This window comes from Pogoniulus pusillus, chromosome 11 (assembly GCF_015220805.1).
Source record: "Pogoniulus pusillus isolate bPogPus1 chromosome 11, bPogPus1.pri, whole genome shotgun sequence".
NCBI lineage: Eukaryota > Metazoa > Chordata > Aves > Piciformes > Lybiidae > Pogoniulus > Pogoniulus pusillus.
The window spans coordinates 10,387,201-10,414,438 of NC_087274.1; the positions used below are offsets into that span (position 1 = coordinate 10,387,201).

A 27,238-nucleotide genomic window follows, 5' to 3' on the forward strand; every position below is an offset into this window, starting at 1 on the left:
AAAGAGATGTCTCTTCTGTACAGGGGGGGAAAAGTGTTTCTAATCACACCAGCCCAGTGGGGATAAGCAGGAGATGTGCTGGGAACTAACCTCAGACAGGAATCTTCTGTCTTACACCCACAGGACAAGTTTTCCTTTAGCAGATGTCTTCGTAAAACACAGACAGGCAGTGATGGTGGCCAGGCAGGGTCACACACAGAAAACACAGCAGCCTGGCACTGCTGCTCGCAGCAGCCAGAGCCTGGGCACAGCTGTTTGCAGCACGATAAGGTGAGCTATGATACACGCTGAAGCTGTTGAACAAAAGAAGCCTTTTGAGCTGTTTCAGCTGCTTTCCAGAGCTCAGGAGGGTTTGACAGGGGGAAGATGGATGGGCACGCTCTGGCCTCTTGGTGAGGCGGGAGCCTCGCCTCAGAGTGGTGCAAAACGGCGGCAAGCTGGGACTGTCTGTATCGATAAAAGCAGCTCCCTGCTCCAGGCTGGACCTGGTTTGCAGGATGCAGAGCCCTGTAACTGCCCCAGTGTGTGATAAACCTCATGTTGCAGGAGGAAGAGGATGGCAGCTTCCTCAGTGGTAGCTTTTCTTTCCGGACAGTGGATGGAGGACAGGGGTAGTGCAACCTGTGCTCCTGCAAATGCCTATCTTTTCATATAAAACTTCCATCATTTCATTTCCTAAGCTTCTGTCATAAATGACAGGCATAAACTGGCGTTCATGCAAGTTAAGGCTTTAATAGAGTTGCAGGAATCAAGCAATGTACAGGCCTGGGTACGAGGGGAGACTCTGATCTACCCCAACGCACACCCTTTGCCTTCGGTTTTCTCTTTTTATACCCTATTCTATTACATATTTACTAAGTTCTAAGAAAAGGTTGGGTTTTCTTTATCAGTTTTTAGGACTGTGTATTACTGTCTACAACTACCTGAAGGGACATTGTAGCCAGGTGGGGGGTGGCCTCTTCTCCCAGGTAACCAGCAATAGAACAAGGGGACACGGTCTCAAGTTGTGCCAGGGTAGGTATAGGCTGGATGTTAGGAAGAAGTTCTTCACAGAGAGAGTGATTTCCCATTGGAATGGGCTGCCCAGGGAGGTGGTGGAGGCACCGTCCCTGGGGGTGTTCAAGAAAAGCCTGGATGAGGCACTTAGTGCCATGGTCTGGTTGATTGGATAGGGCTGGGTGCTGGGTTGGACTGGATGATCTTGGAGGTCTCTTCCAACCTGGTTGATTCTATGATTCTATGTCTCTTCCACACGTCTCCTTTTATCCGGTGGTCCCTCTGGTAATCTTTGATGAAGTAAAGGGTCTTGCTTAAGTGTCTTCCTCATGAACTTCAAAGTCCTGGTTCTTCTGTTTGCTCATACAGAAAAGGTGGCACCAGGAGGAATGCATTTCCATTTAAATATGCAAAAGACTATCTCTTCCACATGCCTCCCTCCTTCAGCAATCTACTCTTATCTTAAGCTTATTGAGATGGTGGTGCAAGCAGGAATGCAGTTTCATTCAAACCCCCCTTCCTCCTTGTCTGTGACCCCTTGCCACGAACTGATCGGATCAAACATAGGATTCTATATATTTCTCACACTTCTACAGTGTTCCTTCACACCTTCCTTCTCCCCTGGGGTGTGCAGCAGAGTGATCCTATGCCTGGCCGCCACAGCAGCTCAACGGTGTAAAGCTGCGTGGCCCTGGAGCGCTGTTCGCTGACATGAGGGCTGGAGCGGTTGGGCTAGGCCAGGCCATCGGCGGGCGGCAGCCTGCCCCGACAGAAGGCACACAGCACAGCAGGACCCGCTCCGCCGCTCCCGGAGCGGCAACACAGCTTCCCCGCCGCTCCCACACGGGGGGCGCAGTGCGCAGGTATCGGCCCTCCTCCCGGCCCACGGCGCATGTGCCCAGGGCCGGGGCTGCTCCAGCCCTCCTTAAATGGCGGCCGCTGGCGCCATGGCGCTTGTCTCTGCTGCGCCTGCGCGGCGCCGCTTGCCGCTTCCAAGATGGCGCCGCGGCAGTGACGGGGCCCGGAGGAGGAGGTTGTCTGCGGCGGGACTCAGCGGCGGAGCGCGGCCCCGGCGGCCCGCGGCAGAATGATCCCCACCGAGGAGGTGTCGGCCCGCAGGAGGGAGATCGAGGACAAGCTCAAGCAGGTGGGTTGGACTGGGGACCTGCTGCCGGCCCTACGGCGGACTGGGCCTGCGCCTTCAGCCCTAGCGCATTGCCTGGGAGGTGGGGCCGAAAGCTGGCCTGGAGGTCCGCGTCGGCTGTGGGAGTGTGCCGGGGCCCCCTAAGGGCTTGGTCACCCCGCTCCGCGCCTGTCAGCATCCCCATGCTCCCTTCAGGGCCTAGGATCTTGGTGCTCAGGATCGAGGGGTGTCTCTGGAATGGGCTGCCCAGGGAGGTGTTGGAGTCGCCGTCTCTGGAGGCGTTCAGGCAAAGCCTGGCTGAGGCACTCAGTGCCATGGTCTGGTTGATTGGACAGGGCTGGGTGCTTGGTTGGACTGGATGATCTTGGAGGTCACAGCATCACAGTATCATCAGGGTTGGAAGAGACCTCACAGATCATCAAGTCCAACCCTTTACCACAGAGCTCAAGGCTAGACCATGGCACCAAGTGCCACGTCCAGTCCTGCCTTGAACAGCTCCAGGGACGGCGACTCCACCACCTCCCCGGGCAGCCCATTCCAGTGTCCAATGACTCTCTCAGTGGAGAACTTTGTCCTCACCTCAAGCCTAAATTTCCCCTGGCGCAGCCTGAGGCTGTGTCCTCTTGTTCTGGTCCTGGCCACCTGAGAGAAGAGAGCAACCTCCTCCTGGCCACAACCACCCCTCAGGTAGTTGTAGACAGCAATAAGGTCACCCCTGAGCCTCCTCTTCTCCAGGCTAACCAATCCCAGCTCCCTCAGCCTCTCCTCACAGGGCTGTGCTCAAGGCCTCTCACCAGCCTCATTGCCCTTCTCTGGACATGCTCAAGCATCTCAATGTCCCTCCTAAACTGGGGGGCCCAGAACTGAACACAGTACTCAAGGTGTGGTCTAACCAGTGCAGAGTACAGGGGCAGAATGACCTCCCTGCTCCTGCTGACCACATCATTCCTGATGCAGGCCAGGATGCAGGTCTCTTCCAACCTGGCTGATTCTATGATGGTGTTGTTCACTTTGGGCCTGGGGTTCCTCTCTTAAGCCTGAAGAGCTTCTGAGGGCTCTCTTTCAGGTCAGCCTGTGAGGCCGGCCCCTGCTAGCTGCTCTTCCCTTCTGTCTCTGGGCTTCACTGCTTTGAAAGCAGATCTCGGTGGCTACTTAGCATTGGGATTTGGATGGTGCCTGTGTGACACTGGTGTTGTGCAGTGGTAGGGAGATGTGTGGTCTGAGCCGGAGTGCCTCTGGTAAAGGTGCCGATTTCGTGCCGTGCTGTGACTTCAGCATGCTAAACCCCTCATTCATTATGCTTCGTGTCTCTCACCTCGGGTCTGCTGCCCTGTAGTGCGTTAAAATGTGGCCTCAATATCAGACCAAGCATGGTGTGCTGGGATTTGTGAAAACCTTGTTTAGTGACTTAAATGCTCAGTGTTCACAACTGAAGATTGTTTTTCCATCCTACTGCCAGGAAGAAGAAACTCTGTCCTTTATCAAAGAGAGCCTTGAGAAGAGTGACCAGCTTACAAATAACATGGTAAGAAGGTCCTTGAAGTTCAGGTCTAATATTGCCCCTGAGTTTACTTTTTCTTAGGAGACTGCATTTCAAGGCTGTCATTGTGCCCATTTGAGGAATACAGAGTCATGAACCACTTGCTTTGTGTGTTTTACACTTCAGTGGCTGGGCAAAGGGGAAAAATGATAAATGCTTTAATCCTAAGCTTCTCTCCTGGGGAGCTGAGTGCCCAAATGAGCTGTTGGTCTTGTCCCGTTACAGGCTGTCCTCCCTCGTGAGGAGAGGTATTAATAGACCCTAGAGTAGTTTGTGCAACAGCATCGTGTTGTTGCTTCATAAAGTCAGGTCTTATTTGGAGTTTCATGTTGGGAGTGTTGTGTTTAACAGATAGGAAGAAATGATTTGCTCTAATTGCTCATCAGGTGATATGAGCCAGCAGTGTGCCCAGGTGGCCAGGAGAGCCAGTGGCATCCTGGCCTGCATCAGGAATGGTGTGGTCAGCAGGAGCAGGGAGGTCATTCTGCCCCTGTATTCTGCACTGGTTAGACCACACCTTGAGTACTGTGTTCAGTTCTGGGCCCCCCAGTTTAGGAGGGACATTGAGATGCTTGAGCGTGTCCAGAGAAGGGCGACGAGGCTGGTGAGAGGCCTTGAGCACAGCCCTACGAGGAGAGGCTGAGGGAGCTGGGATTGGTTAGCCTGGAGAAGAGGAGGCTCAGGGGAGACCTTATTGCTGTCTGCAACTACCTGAGGGGTGGTTGTGGCCAGGAGGAGGTTGCTCTCTTCTCTCCGGTGGCCAGGACCAGAACAAGAGGACACAGCCTCAGGCTGCGCCAGGGGAAATTTAGGCTGGAGGTGAGGAGAAAGTTCTTCACTGAGAGAGTCATTGGACACTGGAATGGGCTGCCCGGGGAGGTGGTGGAGTCGCCGTCCCTGGAGCTGTTCAAGGCAGGATTGGACGTGGCACTTGGTGCCATGGTCTAGCCTTGAGCTCTGTGGTAAAGGGTTGGGCTTGATGATCTATGAGGTCTCTTCCAACCTTGGTGATACTGTGATACACTGTGTCCAGTTTGGGGCTCTCTGCATTTAGGAAAGCTAAAGGTAGAGGTACCACTAGAGAAGTGTGGAAAACATAACACAGGAGCGAATCTTGAAAGAATTACATTTTGGCCTAGAAAACATGGAGTGAAGGCATCCTTTATGAGCTAACCCATAAGCTAAAGTTTTCCATCATTCTGAAGCAATGTCAGAGTCCATTTAAAAAAATCAAATCTCTGCAATGAAAAAGAAGGTTCTCATCCTGTGCCTTCATGTTGCACATTTCGTGTTTGGCTCTTGTATGGGGCAAAGTGACTGCTGGATTGTGCTTGTGTTGCTATTTTAACTTAGGGCACTTCCAAGCAATCCCTGTAGATTTGTTTTCTGTTGTCAAATAAACTTTTGCTTCCCTTTAGTACTGACTTGGAACATTATCTTCACACTTTGCAAACATTTAGTTCCACACAGGCCCATCTCTGTGATCTGCTTGGTGAGTCCAAATAGAAATTGGGATATAGAGGATTTAAACAGCCTCTTCAAGCATAAGAAGAGAAGGTAGAGCCTGATGAACTCTGTTGTATGTGGAAGGGTGTTCTCAGCTCTTTGTTTCTTTCTTGGCATGCAGGTTTCTATCCTCTCCTCCTTCGAAAGTCGTTTGATGAAGCTGGAAAATTCAATCATCCCTGTCCACAAGCAGACAGAGAACCTGCAGCGCCTGCAGGAGAATGTGGAGAAGACCTTATCCTGCTTGGATCATGTCATCAGTTACTACCACGTGGCTAAGGACACAGAGAAGATCATAAAGGAAGGGTGAGTTGAGCAGCTGAATCAACAGGCTGAAGCTCTTCAGCATGAATTTTTGAGATGGAGGTACAGGATCTGACTCCATAAACTCTTCATAATGGTCCTTGTATCCTTCCCACGCTCTTTCCCCACCACCAGTCCACAGTAAAGCAGCAATCCATGGGGGGCAAAGTCAACTCAGACTCTGCTTTGGTGTCTCTTCCATTTTTTGCAGATGTGTTGCCATCTGGATCTCGTGAACTTTGGTGGCTTCTCCTCTTTCTTTTGCCCTTTTCCTAAAGCTTCTTCCTGTCCCGCTGATGTTGTCACTGCATCTAAGATGAATTGGAACTATGCTGAAGCCTGCTTTTAGTCTCCAGGAGGATGCTGTGGTGGCTTTTCTCTGGAGTGGGATATGCAGTTTCCTTTACCTTTCTTTTGGGGTACAACTGAGATGGGAAAGCATGACTAGGAGTTGTGCTGCTTGACCATCTTACTGCATGGGCTGGGTATTCTGCCATGGCACTGAGCAAGACAAAAGAGAATTTCATGATCTGCTCCCAGTGAAGAGAAGGGAATCGAAGTTTTCTTTGTTATTTTTCACCCTGAGTTTGCTCTGGTGCTTTCTTGGTATCTTGTCTCTTTTCTTCTTGGGACACTGCATTTTATTTCTGGTTTTATTTTCAGCCCCACTGGGAGACTGGAGGAATACTTGAGTTGCATGGACAAGATTCAGAAGGCAGTGGAATACTTCCAGGACAACAATCCAGACAGCCCAGAGCTGAACCGTGTGGTAAGTTGTGGGTCTGATACCTTGCATGGATGAGAGAGGACAGATGCAGCTCTACTGTTGTCCTCTTGCTGGTGGGCTTGGTGCCTGGTGAAGATGGTGCCTGGGCACAGGTGAGGAAATGATTGTTTTGGCTTCTGTTGATGCCTGCACTCAGCAGCCTTTTTGCCTGTGGTGTTTTCCTCTTGCTGTGCATCGCACCAGTAGGACTTGGGTTTGTTGTTTGAGTCTAATTTGCATCAGGAATAGACATGAAATTATTTCCTAAAACAAACCTCTTAACCTTTTGTTTTTTCCTATTGAGTTACAGAAATAGTTTAAAGTTGACTTTCTGTGCCATGTTGAAGACACTTAACACTTTGATAGTATGTGTGTAACTATGACTAAGTAATATGCTCTAGCAAAACACCACCACTTGTGATCTGCTCCTTGTGATAAACTGAGGGAGCTGGGGTTGTCCAGCCTGGAGAGAAGGTTCTGAGGGGACCTCATAGCTGCTTTCCAGTACCTGAAGGATCCTACAGGAAGGCTGCAGAGGGACTTCTCATAAGGGTGTCTAGAGACAGGACAAGGGGAAATGGTTTTAAGCTGAGGAAGAGTAGGTTTAGACTGGCTCTTAGGAAGAAGCTCTTCAATACAAGGGTGGTGAGACTTGGGAATAGGCTGCTCAGGGAGGTTGTGGTTGTCTTCTCCGTGGGGCTGTTCAAGGCAGGGTTGGATGAGGCCTTGAGCAGACAAATCTAGTTTAGAAGTGTACTTGCCCATGGCAGAGGGGCTGGAGTGGGTGATCTCAAAGGTCCCTTCCAACCTAAGCCATTCTAGGACTTCTGGAAGCATATCTTTCATGTGTGGTGGAGTGGATTTAACCTCCTCCTTGTCAGTCCTTCGATTGCTTGAGCAGAATGGGAGATCTGTTGAAATGCCACTTGAAGACTGAGCAGTTCCTAAGCATATTTTTGTCATTCACTGTCAAAGTCTCTTAGCTCCAGGTGCTGCTGGAGTACTTGACAGTGGTTAGAAATGCTGCAGGAAGTATGTTCTTAGGGAGAAATACTTCTGAGTGCTGCAAGTCCTGTGCTGGCTTCTGATCTGCCGTTGGTTTGTGTCAGAAATCCCTCTTTGAGAGGGGCAAGGAGTCTCTGGAGTCGGAGTTCCGCAGTTTGATGACAAGGCACACCAAGCCAGTCCCACCCATCCTCATCCTGGACCTGATCAGTGGCGACGACGAAATGGAGACGCAGGAGGAGATGTCTCTGGAGCACCTCCCTGAGAGCGTCCTGCGTGACATCATCTGCATTTCTGGCTGGCTGGTGGAAAATGGCAGGAATCAAGGTTGGTAGTGCCAGGTGTTGTTCCCTTCTAGTTCTGAGTCAGGTGAATGCTCTCCAATGACTTAACACATGTGGTTGAGACCAAAAGTAGGGTGGTGAGGGTTGCGTGGGATTCCAAGCCAAGCTGTGTAGTGCTGCACATCTGCAGCCATGCAGCTCAGGTGCTGCTGCAGCTCACAGACTGTGAGTAGTAGAACTAGTGGCTGCCTTCGTGGCACTTCTGCTTTCCATCACCTTAAGATCCTGCCTTTTTGGGTTTTTTCCCCCAGTGTTTGTAGTGAGTTTGAAGTGGCTGGTCAGCAGAACAGAATAAACTCTAGGTAGATGTGATGAGAGCAAGGGCTGTAAATAGAGCAGAAGTTAACCTAGTGCATAGTCCATGCTGTAGCAGAAACCCATCAACCTTGCATGTGTAGTACCTTCTGATGGAGCTGCAACTATCTAGTGCTCAGGTACTCCAAATGTGCAAGCCATTGATCACTCCCATTTGGGAGCTGTTTATGAACAGAGTTTTTTTGTATTAAAAGTGATCAAGGCTGAAGAGAAAGCAGCACAGGAGACTCTTCAGTAGATCATCCCTTTCTCGTTCTACAGCATCAAAATCTGCCTAAAGCTTTGCACTCTTTTATTAACTTCTGCTTTGAAAGTCAGTGACTTTGTGGACATGGTTGAGGAAACCTGCATTTTTGCATACATAAAGCTGCTAGAATCACCTCCCACCCTCAATGATTTACTTCTGAGAGGGGGATTACTGTGCTTACCAACTATGATTAACATCTTTAAAAGCTTCTTAAGAATTTTTCTTTGATCAAAGGCTACTCAAGCATGTGTAGCATATTTTGTTAGTCTGTTTGTATTCTGCTTTCAAATAATGACAACCTCATTGAGCTCCTGAGTGCCCAGAACCCTGGGAAGTGTGTACACTCTCTCATGCCTGGAGCTGAGCACTTGAACCGACAATGTCATAGAATCAGAGTATGGTTTGGGTTGGCAAGGGCATCCTAAGGTCATCTAGTCCAACCCCTTCTGCAGTCAGCAGAGGCATCCTCAACTAGATCGGGTTGCCCAGAGCCTTGCTGAGGCTCACCTTGAATACCTCCAGGAATGAGGCCTCGACTATCTCCTTGGGCAACTTGTTTCAGTGTCCACTACCATCATGGTTTGTCAGTTCTGACAAATGTCTCTTATCAGTTCCACAAGTGATGTGGCCTTGGTAGTGGTGGACAGATTTAGAGTTGTGTGTGGTGGGAAGTGTGGAATGAGTACAGCAGGGAAGAAAGGAGGAGAGAGGCTCTGGGAAAGTAAAAAACACTTCCTTGGAGTTCCACATCAATGCTAATAAGTCCCCTCAGGGGCACAGGGTGTTTCAGGAAAGGTTTGGTTTACCAGGTAGTGTTCTCTCTTTGCTTATATTCTCTTTTCTGCCTTGTCTCCTTAGATTTCATGACGGTTTACTTCCAAATCCGCTCTGTCCAGCTCGACCGCTCCATCAAGGGGCTGAAAGACCATTTCCGTAAGAACAGCTCCTCCTCGGGGGTGCCCTATTCCCCTGCCATTCAGAACAAAAGGAAGGACACTCCCACCAAAAAGCCAATCAAGAGACCAGGTGAGTCCCTGGAGCAGGGGATCATTCTGTTCTCTAACTTCTGGTCTGGGTATTGAAAGTGTAACTTCTAAAGAAGCCTCTAAGCCTAAAATGTGTTTTTAGGTGTGGAGCAGGGCTGAGATTTGGGAGATAAACACCTCTGCTCCGGGTTCAGCACTGAGATGGCAGACATCTGTCTCTGTCAAGTGCTCAGATCTGCTCTCTGAGCAATGTAACAGGAGAAGAGGGGTCTTATATACAGGGAGAGAGAAGACTGTCACAACGGAGATGAGTAAAAAGAGACCTGAGAGGGCTGTAAAAGGACCTGATCTGGGAACACCTGTCCACAGCCTTGGAATATGGAAACATAGGCTGTACCACAGCAAAACAGGAAACCCAGAGCTGCTGAAGCACATCACTTAGTTATGAATAAATTAGTGTTGTGCTAGGAAACAGAACTCATTGGGAGTTTAGATGGGGCCTGGGTAGGTGAGTACAGTAATGAGATCCAGAGTTGTCTGAATTTTGAAGGGCTGTTAAAGCTTTTGCCTCAGCCTGCCTTTGGAAGAGCTGTGACTGTGGCTGGTGGCTTATTCCACCTCTCCTCCAGCGTATGTGAGTTCCAAGCTCTGAAACCTGCCATCTGGTGGGAGCACAGCCAGGAGGGCCAGCAAAAGCTAGCATGTCCCCCCCCACAGCAGCACAGTGATGTTGTCCCTCTGTGTGTCACAGCACCTCTGTAACAACAATGAAAACAAAAAAATGCTCATAATTCTGTGGATTTCCCTGGTCAATACTCTCCCACCTGACCTTTTTTTCTGTTGTCCAAATAGTCTTACTGGATTCAGGATAATACTGAGGAGTGAGGGTAGGGCCTGGGAATGGATGGGGATGGGGAAAGGGAGATAAAGAACTGTCCATTTTAATTGTGTTGTGTTTATTTTTATAATCCTGATGTGAATGCAGTCCTCATCCCAGGTAATGTGTCTCTGTGTGTGTGTGCTGGCCCTGGGGCTTGCTCTCTTCACTTCTCTGTGTGGAGATGGCTTTGCTGGGCCTCTTCTTGCAAAAGCAGAGGGTGTGCCTGGGATATTTAGAGAGGGAAGGCTGTGACATCCAGAGATCACCTCTCTGGTCTTTTAAAACCAATATGTGCCATTGCTGCTGAGCCCTGAAGCTGTCCTGAAAGCTAATGTGTGACTTGCAGTTGGTGGATGCCATCAGTCTGCAAATCTCAGTGGATTTTCCCCTGTCAGCAGAGAACCACCTCGAAAAGGGGATGTCTCATCCCACACTTGACTTTCCTCTGGAGTCTGGCAGGTAGTTATTTTGCAAAGAATTTGCACCCAGTATTGGGAGAGGACAACATCCTCCTGCTAAGGAGAGCTAGCTCTGCTGCAGGTGGCAGAAACCCACTGTTTAAAATTGCTTCTGAGCTTGATGGCAGCCATCTGTGCTCAGCTGCTGAACAACAGCATGATTACAATGGGTAGAAATGATTTCTGTGTGCTCTGCTAGCTCTTTACTGGAAAAATATCAGATGGGGATCTGTAGTTGAGCCATGGGGAACTTGGGCTGTGGATGCTTCAGGTTTGGTGCATAGTTTTCAGTTATCACCTGATACTGAAGAGATGCCTGAGTTTTGGTCACTGAGAAGTCAGCACTGTCAGCAAACACTTCTGAGCAGTCTGCCAGATGTGCTCTAAGTAAATAAACAGACTTGGAGGAGACCTTTTATCATGGCAGATTAAAGAAAAATCTGTAGGATGTTTTTAATGAGTCTCAGCTCTTGGATGCTCACAGAGAGGATGGAAAGGAACACGGAAAGCAAATAGGGCATTCAGAATTACTTGTTGTGATGAGTGTCTCTGCTGTAGATTTGCCAGGAGAATTTAACATCTTTTTTTAATTGGCATTTGTGAGATGGGCCAGGTAGAAGGCACAGAGAACAGTCTGGATGCACTTAATGGAGCTGACATTGAGGAGAGAAAGAGCATTTCAAGTTTCAAATCATTTGTTGAGGTATTGTTAATCTCAGGAAAAAATAGTGGCTAATTTGTCTCCAGTCTTCTGTGAACAAGGACAGAGAACCAGGCTGTAGCTCTTGAAGGACAGGAGTGGTTAAACTTCATATACCTGCCATCTCTTATGGCTACTAAATTGTACTTAAGTGAAATTAAAAATAGAAGGGAGGAAAAAAAGGTCTGTGAGCAGAGATTCACCAGTTTTTCTGCAGCTCCATCAGCTTTCAAGGACAGCTCTTGAGGTGCAGGCCTTACCCGCACATCCTGCTGGCACAGTGACCTTCACAGCAATATGCATCTGGTAGCAGTTGATTCCCTTGAGTTTAGCCTTTGTTCAATTATGGACAAAGAAAATGTTTTTCCATGCTGTTACTTCAGTAAGTTAATTTGGTTTCAAACAGGGAGGGTTTCTCACCATTCCAACAAGCAAGTTGATTTCCTTAGTCCTTAAAGAAGAATATCCCAGTGCACACCCCAATGCCCACTTTAACCTATTGCAAGGGGTAAATAACAAACTAAATCTGATGTGCTATAACTTCTTGACCCACAAAGCAAGGTGCAAGAGAGGCTACAGCTAGAGGGAAGGTGAGGTATTAGGGACAGGACAAGACAGAGACACATCCCCCACTCCAGGTACTGTGTTGGATTCTGGAGGACATGTTCCAGAGCTCTGTGTTGTTCCAGAGGGTCTTCATCTCTCTTTTACTGTTTTATTTGTTGGTGTACCTTGTACCATCTCCTATTGTTACATCCTGCAGCTGAAAAATCTGACTGCTGGAGGTGCTTCTAAAACAGTTGTCTCCTTGTAAATGAAACTTGCCAAGTCAAGTTGAACTGATGAAGCAGTCTGTGGGATGCTGCTTTTTTGTTCTTTTTAGTTGTTCACTGTTTGAAATGTCAGCAGCCTGTCTCGGAGGGCAAGAGCATTCAGCTTCCCAGCTCACCCTGCTGCAAACACATGCACATAAAATGCTGCTTCTTTGTGATGCCTGTAGGCCCAGTGCTCTTTTGTTGGCTGGGGAGCAGCAGGTAGCTCAGCAGCTCTGCACTGCCAGGGAAGGATGGGGCCAAACGATGTGAGCAGGGACACCCAGCCTGGCTGCTGCAAGCAAAAGCCAGAGGGATGTAGACAGTTTTATGCAGACTCCCACAGCTGGAGCTTAACAAAAGAACTGTGTTGCCCTTCTGCTTGGTCAGAAAACTGCCTAGTGGAAGAGAGAAGCAGGAGAATGACGTGCATTTGAAAAACTGTTCCCTCTGTATGCCCCAAAACCACTTGATTTAACAATAAGGCCACAGGAGCAGATGCTTTGGGTTTTTTGGTTTTTTTTTTTTTTTTTGCTTTTGGAGCTCTTTTCCAATTTACTTAATGCTCCAGTTTACCTGGCATTGAGGTGCTACCTGAAGGCAGGCTGTGGAATCGTTGTGTGGCAGAATAAAGAACCTGTTCTTGCTTCCTGCTTCCCATATTGATCACTGCTGAGCCTGAATGTGATGTTTTCATTAGCAGCTGAAACACAGTCCCTTTTGGTTTGCAAGCTGCCAAATAAGGAAAAACAATCCTGGAACAAAAGCATTTGGCTTCCACTAGAATCTATTAAAGCCTAATTACAATGCTAAGTAGAGGGATAGAGCAGCACTGAAGCGATGCCCATAAACACTGAACGCTCAGTCTGTGTCAGGCAAACACAGGTAATTGTGTTTATGCAAATAAAACTCAGCAGAGGTGTCTAGGCTCTCATCTCAGAAGAAAGTGTCAGGCCTGGGCTGTGGAGATGTGCACTGCATGCCTGTGAAGTGAGATCCTCTTGACAGCAGCAGCAGTTTTACTGCCTGCTTTGTTTTCCTCACCAATTTACACTTTTTTTTTTTTTTCAATGATTTTTTTTTTCCTCCTGAATGCTTGAAAATGGGAAAGCTGAAAGAACTGGTAGAGGAACAATACTCTGCATCAGGTGGGCTATGGTAACAGCAGCAAGAGTGAGCTTAGGGCATATCTCTGGAGTTTGCTACAGCCCTGCTTTCTCAGAGGAACCTCTTGTGCCCAAGCAAGAGCTGCTTTCTGAAAGCAGCTAAGCAGTGCAAGTGTTGGGTGTGAAGTTTGGAAGAAGAGGCGCAGCCCTCTAATCATATGGCAGGATCTAGCAGCACAGAAGGGTGTAAGTCTTCCTCCCTCCCTGGTGTGGGTCTAGAGGAGAGAAGTTTTCTCCTAGGAGAATGTGGGTTGGAGATGATTGGTAAAAGGTTGAGGGTGTTTTAAGTGAACTAATAGAAGAAAAATGTTGCCAGTGAAGCATTGCACTCTAGGAACCATTTTCTGTTCTTTAGTTAAGTGCACCATGCCAAGGCATCTTGGTAATCCAGTGGCAGCTTCTCTCTGCTGTTCTACCCCATTAGAAATGCATTCTCTGGGGAATGTGGAGCTTCCTTCCCCTTGCCTTATATCCCTCCATGGGAATGAAGCACCACAGAAACATTGTTCTGCAGTGTCTACATAGGCTTCCCCTCAGAGTAGCAGCCCTCAGGACTGGGGCAGCTGCCACTCATTTCCAGGCTGATGTGTGGCTTGCTTGTCCCAGTGACAGTGAGGATTTCCTGCAGGTTTGCAGTGTTTATCACTTCACAGCAGAAAAATTCCTAATTTTGGCAGCAGCATTTTTTATTCCTTGGATTTTTTTCCCCCCTTCATTTACATAGCCTAGTTCTGTTTCATCTTGAGCCTTCTATAGAAATTCCCTTTTACCTTCCCCAAGCTTTCCATCCTCTGTCGTGCAGGCAACAGCAAAGCTCTGCAGTGAGAGGGTGTCCATGTGCCTGTGATAATGGCAGCTTGTTGCATGACGACTAACCTTTTAATGTGGAAACTCTGCTTAGTCTTCACTTGTCACATTAATGCTTTGTTTTGTCCTTTCTAGCTGTACACCCAGCACTGCCTTTTGTTCACTTCTGTCTGGTTTTTGTATGTGTTAAGTATAAATCTTTTAACCCAGTGTTATTGTTTTTTTCCCCATGGTTTTAATTGATTTGCAGTCCCTTAGAAGAGAAATGTCTTGGGGATTAGAGTGACTTCATGCGAGTTAGACATGGGTGGGCAGCATCCATTATTCCATGATTCCCATGATGGGAATTGCTGCTGCAGTTGTTCTCTTGAGCCCAGAGGTTGTTGCCCTTTTATCTCTTCCTGTAACACCAGAGATCACTCCTTGTCTTGGCTGTGGGGCTCCTGATGGGTCTGTGTTGAGCATGCTCAGAAAATACCCCTCGGAAGGGCACCTCTTGCTGTAGCTCTAAGCAAGCAGCTGGGGTTATGGCTGTGGGGAGCAGGCAAGGTGTTACTGGACAGGAATTGTCTCTATGGCAAAGCCCTGCTTCCCCAGCTGAGGAAGAGCACCAGATGAAATAAACTTATGACAGGGAAGGGCACTTTGTGGCCTCCCTTCTCTGATGGTGTTTTCTCACTCAGCTCTAGCAAGGTCTCCAAACTGACCTCAGCACTCCCTGATTCTGTAACCCTATCTGGAACTCCTGTCCCCACCCTCAAACGATCTGGAAATGCCATTGTGTCTGCACATTTGGACATGAGTTTGGGGTTCACTTTCCTGTACTGAGCATGCTCATTGGTGCCCAGCATCCTCTTGCTGGGCCCAGGTGACTTGCTGGTGGAGGGCTGGTGTTCTGGGTTTGTTTTCTTTCACTCATTTTCTAGGTCTTCTTGTCTCTTCTCTCTGGCTCTGGTGACAGGCACGATCCGTAAGGCTCAGAACCTTCTGAAACAGTACTCTCAGCATGGTCTAGATGGGAAAAAGGGGGCCTCTAACCTCATTCCTATGGAAGGTAATCACAGCTCTAGCTACTTCACCCTTGACTTTCTCTGTGTATCAGCCTTGCTTTTCCAGATGGGACTTCCATTAGCCTAGTGGTTGGTGGACAGCATTGAATAGGTGCAGCTGTTCTTGGGGAGCCAAGGAGGTGCTGGATGGCCAAATTATTTTTCTTAATTTAGTGTCAAAAGTCTACTTCAATTTCAAAGCCTCCATAAACAAGAGGACACTTGGAGAAGAAAGTTAACTTTGAAGTGGTTGACCCACCATAGCCACCTGACTAATGGAAGCTCTGCTCTGATGACATCTGCTTGTGGTGTTTCTGATCTTTCTTTTTTGTCTGGACTTTGAGCCATTCAGTTTTCCAGTGACCTTTCCAAACCTGATGCTGAAGTGTCAGACCACAGCTAGCTCAGTGTGTTGTGCCTGAACACCTTCTCCATGGAGACCTACCTGAACGGTTGCCTTCCTTGCTCTGACCTCTTCTCATCAAGGTTGTGCCAGATAAGGGGGAAGAGGTCACTTGCTTCAAAGCATCTGTAAGACCTTTTCTGCCTCATATGTATGAGTGCAAAGTAAACACACTCAGCACCTACACTATAGTCTACAAAATCTCAGATGATGACTAACATCACTCATTTGGGGGAATGATGAGCAGGAGATGGGCTTTGAGTTTGGCTCTAATGCTTGTGCTTACAAATTGGACTTTTGGTTCCTCCTATCCAATTCAAATTTATGGCAGGAGCTTCAAGGGGCTCAACAAATGACTCAACTCACACTTCTCATCAGGTTTCAAAGGATTGCTACTGCTATACAGCTCAATGAAGGGATTTGGTCAGGTAGTGTTCCTGGGACTGTGTAGGGAACAGTATCCAGCAGATCAAATCAGCCAAGCTTGAAGCAGCTTCCAGCCAGTGTGAGCATCCATGCTGTAACCACCCTGGATAAATTGCGCCTTCTGTTTGTGCCGGCTGCCATCTCACTAGGTCATGAGCATGACTTACGAGTTAAACACCTTTCCGATGCCCTGAGCGACAAGCATGGGCCGGCTGCTGGTGAGTACCGAGTTGTCACTTCCTAACGAGCTGCCTAACGTCCCTTCTTTGCAGCATGTCACACACTAGTTTGGTAGCCACTGGCTCTTCACCTCTGTGGGCAGTGCTGGAGTGTGGGCCTGCTCTGGGTCTTCTCAGTAGAATTCACTCCTACTAATCACACACCCCCTCCAAGCCCTCAAACAGGGAACCCCAGCTTTGTCCAGCCAAAGACTGGTGGCCACCATGCACTTTGCTTTAGGTAGCTGCTGGTGTGTTGGATGTCAAAGTGAAGCCAACAAGTACAGGATCACTGTCAGTGTGTAATACAGCACAACACTCTCCACCGTGGGCAGCCTTTCAAACCGTGTCACTTTTGTGTGTCCCCTGCTGACCAGAGGTTTTGAAAGATCAACCTAAGGCACCTGTCAGTGTAGGGAAGAATTGATTCTTTCTCCAGCAGATGTTGCTGGCAGGAAAGAAGGAGCATCCTGCAGTATAGAGAAGGTGTCTCTGTGTAACTTCACTGTCTTGTGGCGGTTGCTGCAGGGGTCTGATGGTGTGAGCAGACTTGGTGTAGCCCTGGGCAGCCTGATCCAGTTGGAGCTGTCCCTGCTCGCTGCAGGAGGGTTGCACAAGATGACCTTTGAGGGTCCCTTCCAACCTGATGCAATCTTCGAATCCAGCTAGTGGCTGGCAGGAGTTGGTGCAGCCCTTGTATCATACCAGCACTTCTCATGCTTGCCACGTAGGTGCTTTGATGGATCTTTGCCTGAGACATTCTTGTGCTGGAACTCAAATATTTGCATTTGTATGCAGCATTGTGTGGCAGATCACTCACCTAGCCGTGCTGATATTCCTGCTTCATCGGATTTCAGTGTTCATCTGCCTAGTTTTTGTCTTCTGTTTCTGCCTGTGGGAAGAGGCTGCCTTCCAGGACAGCCTCGATTTCCCAGAAATGTTGATGCAAAGCAACAGCTCTTCATCTGCATGATTGATGGAGATGAAGAGCTCTAAAAATACAAGCACAGACGTTGAATAATTCACCTCAGAACTTCCTGAGTTTAGTACTCTGTGTTCAGCCCCTTGATTAAATTTATTCTGTATCCCTGAAGAGCCCCAAACTTTGCCTTTGTCCCAAGGCTGGAAAGAGCTGATGTCCTGATATGGCTGTCCTGAGCTGCAGGTGACTCCTGCAGGGTATGGACAGCCTCTCATGCACAAGCCCAGGGGCAGCTTTGGTCAGAAGGTGATTCTTCTTCTCACGCAAGGATGGACGCAAAGCCAGAACCATCTTTACCAGAAGAACTTTGAGCTTCTTGTGCCATCCAAGGCCTTGGAGTGAGGAAGCTTGGTGAGGATTTCAGGCTCCTAAAGCCACCTTGCCCTTGCAGGGAGGGACGACGTCTTTGACATCGAGATCGATGCCTACATCCACTGTGTGAGTGCCTTTGTGAAGCTGGCCCAGAGTGAGTACCAGCTGCTGACTGAGATCGTCCCAGAGCACCACCAGAAGAAGACCTTTGATTCTCTAATCCAGGTCAGTTGAGCTTCACTGTCTGGTTCCTCTTGTAAAGGATCACAGAAAGTCTTATTTTTGCCTTCCTCTTTGTGGTGAGGATGTGGATTCCACCACCTGTGCAAGAGCACCACTGCTGCCAGGGCTTGCCTCCAGCACCTGATTAGGGAACTAGGGGGTTGCACAGGTGCTGGAGAACTTGTGCTCAGTGTCACTTCAGGAGGTACCACAAATGACCCACCAGTTAAATTGGCTTCCTGAACTGGTGTCCTGGTTTGAGCCACTTGTGCTGCCTGAGCAGAAGTCCCTCTGCTTCCTTCTCTGGCTTTGTTGCAGGAGTCACTGGATAACTTGATCATGGAGGGGGACAACATTGTCTCGGCTGCCCGGAAAGCCATCATCCGACACGACTATTCAGCTGTGCTCACCATCTTCCCTATCCTGAAGCATCTTAAACAGATGAAACCAGAATTTGACCAGGTCTTGCAGGTAAGGGGGATGGCATTGGAGAGGGGCATGTGGCTTGGCTTGTCTGGAGAACTTTTCAAAAGGGATTATCCCAGTAGCTTTGAACAAAGCCTTGCTGCTTCTGTCCTACAACATGGGCTGGAAGGGACATGCAGCCTGCCCCTTGCTGTGATGGTGAACCAGCAACTTGGCAACTCTCAGCAGTAGTTGTTTTTGGCACCCAGTGATGGATCTTTTCCATTACTCTGCTGTATACATGGCCTCTGAGGTGTTTCATCTCTGATACTGTTGAGCTTGGTTTAACCTGTGCACGCTGACATCTGGGAGATGAGCTGCTGGGAGGAGAGCCTGCTTGGACCATGCCATAAGTTTTTCCAGGTATGAAATCATTCAGGCTTAGCAAGGCTCCTTTCCTTCTGCTTCCAGCTGTGATGCACCAACCACAACCACCTGTATCAGGTCCTACTTAAGAAGAAAGTTGATAGGTAGCAAAGCCTGGTCACCATTAGGGTCACAACATCTCTTCCTGACTAGCAGAATGCAGTATTTCACATGGTGATGGAACCAACCAATGCAGAAACGAGAATGAGCAGCTGGGGTGGGGAGGATCAGGAAGGGTAGGTGCTAGATGCAAGTTCAGCTACCATTTGTTTTCCTTCTCTGATCTGTTTTGAAACTATTCCAGGGAACTGCAGCAGGAACCAAGAACAAACTGCCAGGGCTGATCACTTCTATGGAGACCACTGGTGCAAAGGCACTAGAAGAGTTTGCAGACAACATTAAGGTAGGATTCCTCTCAGCATTGTCTCTGGCAAGATCAGCAAGCCTGAAAGTGGTTTTCTGAGCAGAACTCCTAGTGCTGCTTTCTTTCCCTGAGACCATATATTTTCTGACTCTAAAGCAGGAACTTGCTGTATCACTTTGAGTGGTCACTTGCAAACACTGGATTCTTGGTGCTCATTTCAAACACAGGAGAAGGCCTCTGCCTGAGACCCTTAACAGGCATTCTACAAATAATTTGATAGGAGCTTCCAGGCCTCTGCAGATACCAATCCAATCTCAGCATTTAATCCCATTTAAAAGGAAAGGAAAGGAAAATTGCTGACTTGGAAAACTTTGGAGGACTGCAGTTAAATTATGCCTGTGTAAGGTGGCCTTGGTGAGTGAGCTGAACATTTGGTGGTCACGTCCTGTGTGAACCTCTGTGGTTCTGAGCTGCTGATGCATAGGACCTGTGGTTTCTCAGCACCAGGAGATGGCACTGTAAGAGATGGGTCTGGGGGATGTTGATGAGAGAGGTTGGACAAACAAGCCTAAAACTGACTTGCAGCAGCAGTTGTGTTGTGCATGCCTTCCAATCTCTCACGTGCCTACCTTCTGTCTCTCTCTCTTTCCTTCTTAGAATGATCCAGACAAGGAGTACAACATGCCAAAAGATGGGACAGTCCATGAGCTCACTAGCAATGTATGTGATGATTTTGAACCATCTGATGTGGAAAAAGAATTCCTGAAGGAGTTCTAACAAGAGCAGTAGGGAAACTTCTGAAGTTAAGGTGTCTTGGTATTGGGAAGAGCAATTGATTAGTGTCGTGGAAGTCTCCATGTCAATTAGCTTCCATGGAGAGGTCAGCCAGCTGCCTTTGCCAAGCCACGTGTGAACCTGTGGGTAAAACCCAGCTGCTCACATGAGTGCTGTTTCTTGAAGGCTTTTAGGCATGGGGGGCAAGTGGTCCTTTGTGATCCTCAATAGCAAAGGATAGGAGATGGAATGTTGGTTGCTCATCTCTCCCCTCCCTTGCTTCCAGGCCATCCTTTTTCTACAGCAGCTGTTGGATTTCCAGGAGACGGCAGGTGCCATGCTGGCATCCCAAGGTACATACATGTATAGGGCTGGTTTAGGCACGCATTTCCTTCTCCCAGTTGTTTGGACATCTGCCCTGAAAAGATCAAACCTGAGCATGCACTGTGAGCTTGTTCTTCTCCTGTCCTTCATCCTGTGGTTTGTCTTCTCCTCTGGTCTGCCATGACCATGTAGCTGCTAATCTGGAGAACTCCAAGGGCTGCAGTGAGTTTCCCTGCTGGTCTTCCGTGCTTGCTCCTATCAGGTACTCTTGGGGTGTTTAATGCTGATGTACTCTGTGGTATCAAGAGAGGATGCCTCAGTCATTTAGCTTCAAATTTGACCTTACCCTTCTCCTCTGGTGCTGTACTAGAGAGGGGTGGCCAGTCCAGCTTTAGTTAGGCTGTGTGCTGATGGTTTGACGCCTTTCTCTGCCACATCCTCTGGTCAGAGTGAAACAGCAGCAGCAAGAATGTTCTCCTCAGTGTTCAGCTGTGGTCAGACTTGGAGTCCTGAGCTAGTCACTGCCATGTGCCCTAACAGGCATTCAAGTTTTAGCTCTGCTCCCCAGGGTGCTCAGGAGACAAATTCCACAATGAAATGCACAGATCAGAAGCTGAGAGCTGCTGTTCCATGTGATGGGATACTGCTGCCTATCAGCTTCTGTGCTGCCAGGTCTGTGTGAGCCCTTGGCCTTGGCAGAGCTCCTGCCTTCAAGTAGGCTGGAATAGAGCAGGCTTGAGAGATTGAAGGATGTAGAGACCTTAGGAAGCACAACCCACTTGTGCCTGAGGAGGCCACTACCTGGAGTTTGGAGAGAGTTGGGAGTAGAGGAAGGGGAAGGCTTAGAGCTGCCTCCAGACTCGTATCTACAGTTCCTTCTTGGAACATTCAGCCGGTCCTAAATTCACTCAAGCTAGCTCTCTACTTGTGAGCTCAGTGTGCTCAAAGCCTCTTAGGCCTTGACTCTCTCTCCTTGGCCAAACAGGTTGGTCTGATTTTTTTTTTTCTTGAAGAAAGCAACAGTTTCCCTTGTTCTTCCCTGAATGGTCATGTCAGCATTGTTGTTTCAAAGTCTTGGTTTGTTGATATGCAGCAGAGACCTGTCACAGGAGCTGATTCAAAAGGTAGCACAGACTTTGTTCTGTTTTATATTGGCCTTACAACAAAACAGGTCCACATCTATGAGACACAGCCCTTTCCTTTTTTAACTGTCGTGCCATCAGCTGTAGAGGGATCCTGCTGTAGAAGGACAACTGGAGGAAAACACATCTATGTGATCAGTTATGAAAGCTTGAAGTGGATGTGAGTGTCAATAGCTCTGGTAACTTTGGCTGACATGTAGACCCCCAGAGCCACACAGGTGACTCAGAACCTAGGTATTGTAAGTGATCTTCCCTCCCTTTGCAGACAAGCTCTGGGGACCATCCATTGCCACATGCTCCCTGCTCTCTGCTAGTGGTGTTCCCGTGCAGAACCAGCTCTGGCATTTGCTCCAAAAGAATCCTGGCCTGACACAAGGGTACCCATGCAGGGCAGAGCTGCTCTCATTTTGAGTGACATTTGTTCCTGACTGTTGGTGAGGTTGTGGTCCCTGTCTGGTGTGGACCTGATGTCACCCTAGACCAAGCACCGTCAGATCAGAGGGGTTTATGTCAGCAGAGTTGCTTCTGTGGGTAAAGGCATCTGCTTTGGGGTGGTGCCTTGTTCTCTTCAGGACAGCTTCCAGGTGCTAACTCAGGTGTGGATGTCTGCACTTGGGTTGGATGTATCTCTCAGTGATTCCGAGTGGTGGGAAATGCACACAGGTTGAGACTTTTGGAGACGTTGACTTGAAATAGTAGCAAAAGCAGAGTCTGCAATGATGTCAATCCCTTGTTCTTGCCCACTGAACGACTCTGTAGGGCCCTGTGTGACCCTGCAGGGATGGTAAAGTGCAGAATGAGGGTGGGATGGCTTTGCTCAGGTTCTTGGGCTGTGCAGCTCAATTCAAGAAAAAGGAAACTGCTGCTAGCCTGAGGGGAAGCTTTCCTTGGCCTTGAGCTGATTTGGAACGAGGTGTCTTTGTTAAATGCAGACAATGACTATACAGACAGTGTTTCTAGCAGGGGAAGTAGGTTGGATTATGCTTTCCCTCTGTAGTCTCCACTCAGATTGTGTCCTTGGAGGGACTCCTGCCTGCTCTGTGTGGCTGTCTGGCTGCTCTGTGTTAATATCTGCTTTGTTCTCAAAGGGATGGTGGTCTCTAACCTGTCTTTTTGCACTTTGCATTTCTTTTTCTCTCTCCTCCCTCCCCTTTTCTCTCTGCTCTGCCTAATCTTTGTAGTTCTTGGGGACACATACAATATTCCTTTAGACCCCAGAGGTAAGCAGACTTACCCACACCTACCTGTTCATATTGCCTCCAGCTCTAGTGATGTGTGCTAATGCTTTATCCTCAAGGAGTGGTAAATAAATTAACACCCAATTGAAAAGGGGAAAAGGGGGAGGGTAAATAGCTCTTGGCAGTGGGCTGGAGGGAATGGGGAGGGCTTGTCAGCAGCAGACAATGAGGGATGCCACATGAGCTGAAACAGGCTAAAGACGCTCTCATGGCACCGAATCTGCTTGGCACGGGTAGCAAATTGGCCCAGCTGGTGTCATGCTTCATCCCCTGTGCACTTGGCTCCCTATTGTCCAACTCCCAGCAACAGGAGCCTCGAGGCCTTTCCCATGGGTTGCCTATGAACTGAGACCACCCGAGCTAGGCCTGGCTGCCAAATTCTCTGGTGGGGGGAGGAGATGATGGCTACCCCACGTGTCCTGTGGGACCTGTGCCCACAAGGCCCTTGAGGGCAGAGAGCCGTTTCTTCTGCAGAGACAGAGGAGCATGTGCCAGCCTGGAGTCACTGCTTGTAAGGGCAGACTCCTGTGCTGCTGCCCCTCATGCAGAGCCAAGCAAGCCCTGTCAGCAACCATGGGGATGGCTGAAGCTTCCCCAAACCCTTCTGTTTGTTTCAATTACTGTTGGGTGCCTGCTGTTGACAGCTCCAGCTCATTTGTTCTCCAACTGCCAATTCCTGGTGCTGCCAAACCCTCTTCAGGTGGTGGGGGAAGGATGGGGAGATGTGTTTAATGTCTCTATTTTTGATCAAGAGGATGTCCCCTGGTAACTTAGGAAGCAGAGGAGAGATTTCTGCGGGGTGTTCAGCACCTGGTGCAGATAAAAGGACTGAGAGGTGCCAGAGCTCTTCCACCCTCACCCTGGAGAAGCTGCTGACATACAGCACTGAAGCAGGGAGTCAATGTCACTGTCGGTGGGAGCTCTGCACTAATTCCATAGCAACAGGGACGAGGCTTGTTTGAATAGAGGCAGGCTGACCACATACCTCGTTAACTGGCCTGAGACTCTTTTCCTTTCAGAAACCAGCTCTTCAGCCAGCAGTTACAGCTCAGAGTTCAGCAGGAGGCTGCTGAGCACCTACATCTGTGAGTACTCCACACACCTCCCCTCTCCTGCCCCATCAGCTGCGTTTCACTTAGCTTGGCTTTGGAAGAGCACAGGCTGTTTCTCACTCTGTGTCAGCTTCCCCTGTGTAAGCTGGAGTCTGGGAGAGATGGAAAAAAGGGTCAGGCTGGGAGTTTCAGGCTGTTGCAGTCAGACAGGACACAAAACAATGCAGCAGCTCAGAGTGTTGCAAACCTTTTCTCATCAGTTGCCTTGAGCTGCTCTCACCCAGTGCTCTGCAGTTTCAGCCCCACCGAGGCTTCTGCTGCCAGAGGGGCTCTGTGGGGTCTCCATCCTGTGTTTAACACTGAGGCAGTGAGATGAGTTCATGGTGCTACCTTGTGATGATCTGTTAGAGTGGGGATCAGGTTCTTCAGCTTCTTTGAGGTCTGCTGGTCCTGGGACTTACCCTGGGCATAGAATGTGGCTGTAGTGCCAGTTGCAGCAAAGGCACTAGTTCACAGAGAGGTTTTGGTGTCTCACTGAGGGAAGATCTCTGTAAGGCTTGCAGGATTGTTGAGTGCCTGCTATTGTACCCTCATCTGCACACGGGTGGGCTGGTCTGTTCCCTTTGCTGTGGGCTTATGCTGACAGTGCAGAGCACTCTGGATTGTCTCTAATGAGGAGTTTCAGTTTTCTTCTCTGTTTTTTTTCCTTCTTTAAGGTAAAGTGCTGGGCAACTTGCAGCTTAACCTTCTTAGTAAGTCCAAGGTTTATGAAGACCCAGCTTTGAGTGCCATTTTTCTGCACAACAACTACAACTACATTCTGAAATCTCTGGAGAAGTAAGTGTGTGTCTGGGTGAATCTCCTTGAAGTCCAAGCTGATTCTCAGCACGTATTCAGAGTAGAGCTCTCCACTGAGTGCATTTACTTGGCAGTCTGTCTTGTTTCTGCTATTCCTTTCATTCCTCAAACTGCCCTTTTGAAAGCTTTGCACTGCTGTAAACATTGCATCACACAAGAGTTGAAGATAGAAGCATCAGAGATGCCTTGGGTTGTAGAGAATCCTTTGATCTTGGCTTTGGAAAAGTAACTTGGAGCAGCTCCTGTCTCCCAGTTTGTGCATGACAGGGTCCCTTTTATTGCAGAGAGCAGAGGAAAACTTGTTGATAGGGGCTTGAAATGTTGCCATCCTGCTAGCAGCCACGAGAGCTTCCTCATGTTTTCTGTTCTTTCAGATCTGAGCTGATCCAATTGGTAGCTGTGACACAGAAGACAGCTGAGAGGTCTTACCGGGAGCTCATCGAACAGCAGATCCAGACCTACCAGCGCAGGTCAGGAAACATCTTCCCCTCTCCCCTTGCTTTTGTAAGCTTGGGAGCTCCTTGGAAGCCAGTGCTGCTGAAGCAGTGGGAGACACAAACTTGTCTAAAACCAAAGCTGAAGTATTTTGGTTTCCAAGTGATTGATCTAACTTGGGAAGGGGTCAGTGTGTAAAGTTTTGGGCTGTCTGTTGTCTGGGGTGGCCTTTGGGTCCTTAGTGAAGACAGATGTTCTGCTGAGGCACAAGTAACTCTACTTTGTCACTTTTCAATCTCATTTGACCTGCAGCTGGTTGAAGGTGACAGATTACATCTTGGAGAGAAACCTGCCTGTCTTTCAACCAGGAGTGAAGGTGAGAAAATGGGCAAAGATGATTTTGAGTTGCTAGGAATTAGCAGAAACACCTTCTCCTTTGTCATAGTAAAAGCTTCCCAGAAACCCTCTTTCTGTCTCATTCCAGCATTGCTGGGCAGAGTGAATTCTTGTGGCTGGAGCCAGCTGGAGAGCAGCACTGTCTCCTGCTCTCCCCTGCCCCAGGTCCATACAAGTCTGTTAATCTCTGCCTCCATTCTTACATTTTCACCTGAGCAGATGCTGCTATTTTAGATTTGCAAAACCCTGAGACACCTACCCTTGGAAAGGACTGGAAGGCTAAAGAACTCTTATTTTTATGTCTGTTCTGGCTGAAAATTGCCTTAGTTAAACCTTCAGACAAGAGCCAGTTGTGAATGTAGGACATGCAGCTCACTGCAGCTTTCTCCCCTCCCTGCTTTAGGGGAAGGAATTCAAGCCAAGTAGGTCAGAGATTACTGAGTGTGGATGGGGACTCATAGGCGAACACTGATCTTAGAAATTTAGTTCTGGAGATGAAATAAATTCCTTTTCTTCCTTGTTGCAGCTCAAGGACAAGGAAAGGCAGATGATAAAGGAACGCTTTAAGGTGAGGAGGTGTTAGGTGGCAAAAGAACATCCCTGTGTGGACTGGGACAGAAACTGAGACTGCCTAAGACCTGTCTGTTAGTCAGCAGTGGCTCAGTATAGAGGTGTGATTGCAGACAGGGCACTCTCTGAGCTTTCCTTTGGACAGGGCTTTAATGATGGGCTGGAGGAGCTCTGTAAGATCCAGAAGGCTTGGGCCATCCCAGACATGGAGCAAAGGGACAAAATCCGCCGGGCACAGAAGACCATTGTGAAAGAGACCTATGGTGCCTTCTTGAACAGGTGACCAACTCTGGGTTTACTGAGGTCCTTGGGGTCTAAAATAGCTTGAGCTGAGACACGTTTCTACTGTCCTGTCCTACCTTCTTTACCTTGCACAGTAAACAGTCTCCAAGCTGAACTCTGCTAGTTGCAAACATCTGCTGTCACCCTGACTGGGTCGTGGCAAGTGCAGATGCTGTGCCTAACAGAAGGCTCTGAGCCACCCTGGGCTATTGGTGTAGAAATCAGGAGACCAGTTTGTAACTGAGTCTCTTTCTCCCAGCAAGATACCCTGTCATAGTCAAGTGGGATGTGCTGGAGTGAAGCTGGTTTGTGGCAGAGGACAGTGGGTCTCTTTGCTGTGTTCCACTCATTTGTCAACCTAGGATCATCTTCCTTTGCAGATACGGCAACGTGCCCTTCACCAAGAACCCTGAGAAGTACATCAAATACCAGGTCGACCAAGTTGGGGAGATGATTGAGAAGCTGTTTGACACATCAGCATAGATCTTCCAACATGGTGGATTCTATGATTCTGTGATTATCTATGATTCAGCTACCCTGTACTCCCTGGCTGCCCAGTACAAGTTGGCAACCTTTGGAACTCCCTTCTCTTTTCCCCTGCCCCATTGTGGTGGGCAGGATGCCCTACTGTATTTATCAGATTTATAAACCTCTGGGAATTACCTTGGGTGGTCTTTGCCTTCTTCTCTGCATCTGGAGTAAAGGCTCTGCATGCTCTGGGCATTGCTGTCTGGGCTCTTAACATCTGTGCCTCTTCAGGCCTAGAGGTAAATATTCATGCTGTGAGCTCTCAGTGGTGCTGCCTGCTTCCCTGCTGGTTTTTAGGAGTCTCAGTTTTCTAGGATCCCAAAGGGTTTTCCCAAAGGAACTGATACATAGCCCATGGATGGGGAGAGATGCCTGGTTCAGTGGTATAGTGGTGTCTGGCTGGCTGCAACAGGGTATGTTTTATCCTTGTAACTGATGACCTATCCCAGTAGCAGCTTTCTGTCCTGCAAGAGGACATGGTGGCAGGGTGATGGCAGGCTGGAGTTGTGACACAGCACTGAGGGCCGGGGGGAGGTCTTGACTGGTTGCTGCTCTCCTTGTTCCTGAGACAAAGCATGGGTAGAAGTGTTCCCGTAGTGATTTCTGCAGAGCACCTTCTTGCCATTCCTCTTTATCTCCTGCCTTGTTAAATCTGATGTCTTTTTGCTGTGAGCAGTCAAGTCTGTTCCTGCCTTTAACCCATAAGCATCAGATAGAAAGAAGTGCTGCTCTCCTACATGCCTTGGAGTGATTCTGCCAGGCTCAGATACAGGAGCTGGACCCTGACACCTTCACACTGAGGCCTTTCAGAGCTTTGGATCACATCTTCATAGTGATCCGTGGCCAGACACCTCTTG

The 27,238-nt window shown here is 48.7% G+C and overlaps 1 protein-coding gene across 13 annotated transcripts; it reads left to right on the top strand.

Moving 5' to 3' along the window:
- Nucleotides 1-1,956: 1,956 nt before the first annotated feature.
- EXOC7 (exocyst complex component 7) lies at nt 1,957-26,516 on the top strand. Of its 13 annotated transcripts, XM_064150978.1 has the most exons (23): nt 1,957-2,143; nt 3,600-3,665; nt 5,308-5,492; nt 6,153-6,258; nt 7,365-7,587; nt 9,025-9,192; nt 10,138-10,149; nt 14,937-15,029; nt 16,003-16,071; nt 17,445-17,590; nt 17,906-18,058; nt 18,723-18,821; nt 19,440-19,502; nt 19,843-19,909; nt 22,204-22,242; nt 23,280-23,345; nt 24,029-24,149; nt 24,545-24,640; nt 24,918-24,981; nt 25,528-25,569; nt 25,717-25,850; nt 26,234-26,339; nt 26,381-26,516. In XM_064150978.1, the coding sequence occupies exons 1-22, from the start codon at nt 2,084-2,086 to the stop codon at nt 26,334-26,336; spliced, it is 2,175 nt and encodes a 724-aa protein (XP_064007048.1). In that variant the 5' UTR covers nt 1,957-2,083; the 3' UTR covers nt 26,337-26,339; nt 26,381-26,516. The 13 variants fall into 13 exon arrangements, with proteins under 13 accessions (XP_064007048.1, XP_064007050.1, XP_064007052.1 ...); XM_064150980.1 differs by lacking the exon at nt 22,204-22,242; XM_064150982.1 differs by lacking the exon at nt 16,003-16,071.
- The last annotated feature ends 722 nt before the right edge of the window (nt 26,517-27,238 follow it).